Raw genomic sequence first — 1,685 nt, 5'->3', positions numbered from 1 at the left:
CCTATGAGGAGAGGCTGAGGGACCTGAACCTGTTCAGCCTCAGCAAGCGGAGGCTGAGGAGGGATTTGGTGGCTGCCTACAAACTCGTTAGGGGAGATCAGCAGCAAATAGGTATTCCCCCCAGCACCACCTGGGGTAATGAGGAACAATGGCCAGAAGCTGCTGGAGAATAGGTTCAGGTCAGAGATTAGGAGGCACTATTTCACTGTTAGGGTGGCTAGGATCTGGAACCAACTTCCTAGGGAAGTGGTCATCGTTCCTACCTTGGGTAAATTCAAAAAGAGTTTGGACAAACACCTGTCTGGGATCATCTGATCCCAGCATGTACTCCTACCAGTGGCGGGGGGTCAGACTAGATGATCTGTTCAGGTCCCTTCTGACCCCAAACTACTATGAAACTATGAAACGTGATTTGTTCATGTCACCTTGGACAAGTCAGGGCAGGCACAGGAAGCAAAGCCCTTAGCACCCTTGCTCCAACCGATAGCCCACACTGCTCTATATACAGAGAAGCTTCCTCCTTGGATAGAATAGAGCAGTGGTTCTGAACATTTTAAGGCTCAAGGCACCCTGGATAGACTTGTGGCACCCCTAGTTTCACTCATTTTTTGCCTACAGAAAAATAACAGAGCAGTTTTTCTGTTGCAAAGACCTGTCGAAGGCCACACCTATGGATTTCTATTTGAAATCTCTGGGTTTATCTTGTGAATCGTGTTTAGAAACCTAACAGTGTTAACATTGTGTGGCACCCTGTGGCACTCTTGAAATGATTTCCCCAGATGCTGTGATACCCCGGATGAGAATCACTGAGACGGAGACTGTGGGAGACTTACCGGGGGCTCAGCAGGCTGGGATACATTGCTGGGCACCAGATCCAGAGGAGTTCCCATGTCCATCCCCACAACATGGATCCCAACGCAGCAGACCAGCAGCCTCTCCCCCTGGATACCTGGACTGAAGAAAAGGTATGGCATAAACACTTACTAAGCAAAAACGCTACCTTGCCAAAACACAAAAGAAAACCAAGAAACTGCCATCTTCTTCCATCTCCTCCAGAAAATGCCTCGAAGGATATAGAGGCTCCCGAGTGGGGAACTTGCAAACTCCTCCGCCTTACAAACACATCCCCAGAAACTGGTGGTTTCTTCCACTATTCCCTTGGGTAGAGTCATGAAAGCATCTGGGAGCTGTGACTGCTATAATGCCTGTAAGTGTGAACTGAAAGCTTCCCGCTTCCATCTCTGAAGAGCTCCCCTCCCCTCCAAGACTCAACACATCAGTCTCAGGATTTGGGATTCCTAGCGTTGAAAGATTTCTAGAATTGCACATTAGCATGCAGGCCGGCTTGGCCTCCGAATGTATTGTGCTTTTACATTTGCTTTCACCTGGCAAGCAGGTCTAGTGACAGGACTATTCCCCAAACACGTAACGCAGGTGTCTGGTCATGCTGGCTCTCATTCGCAAAGGCCTGGGTTATTCCCCAGTGCACGTGCAGGGAACACCGACCACCTTCGGCGGCCTCCATCTGTACTGGAGCCAATGGAGCCCTGCCCTCCCGGGCACTCTCTATCCCACACCACAGCAATGGCATTTCCCCAGTGTCCTCTAGGAAGCTATTCCACAGCTGAAAATATTTCTATTACAGCATTTTTTTCTGACAGCCAGCCTGCACTTTCCTTTGTGTC

General features: G+C 49.6%; 1 protein-coding gene across 2 annotated transcripts in view; it reads right to left on the bottom strand.

Moving 5' to 3' along the window:
- The window catches only part of DIXDC1 (DIX domain containing 1), an 81,797-nt gene extending 80,469 nt beyond the window's left edge, over positions 1-1,328 (bottom strand). For both annotated transcript variants that reach the window (XM_019510556.1, XM_019510574.1), the window contains exon 1: positions 834-1,328. In XM_019510556.1, the coding sequence (XP_019366101.1) occupies positions 834-974 (141 nt within the window). In that variant the 5' untranslated portion in view covers positions 975-1,328. The remainder of the gene's footprint in view (positions 1-833) is intronic.
- Positions 1,329-1,685: the final 357 nt, after the last annotated feature.

The sequence above is a fragment of the Gavialis gangeticus genome, unplaced genomic scaffold (genome assembly GCF_001723915.1).
Source record: "Gavialis gangeticus isolate Ggan-Ray unplaced genomic scaffold, GavGan_comp1, whole genome shotgun sequence".
NCBI lineage: Eukaryota > Metazoa > Chordata > Crocodylia > Gavialidae > Gavialis > Gavialis gangeticus.
This window is presented reverse-complemented; position numbering and strand designations above follow the sequence as displayed.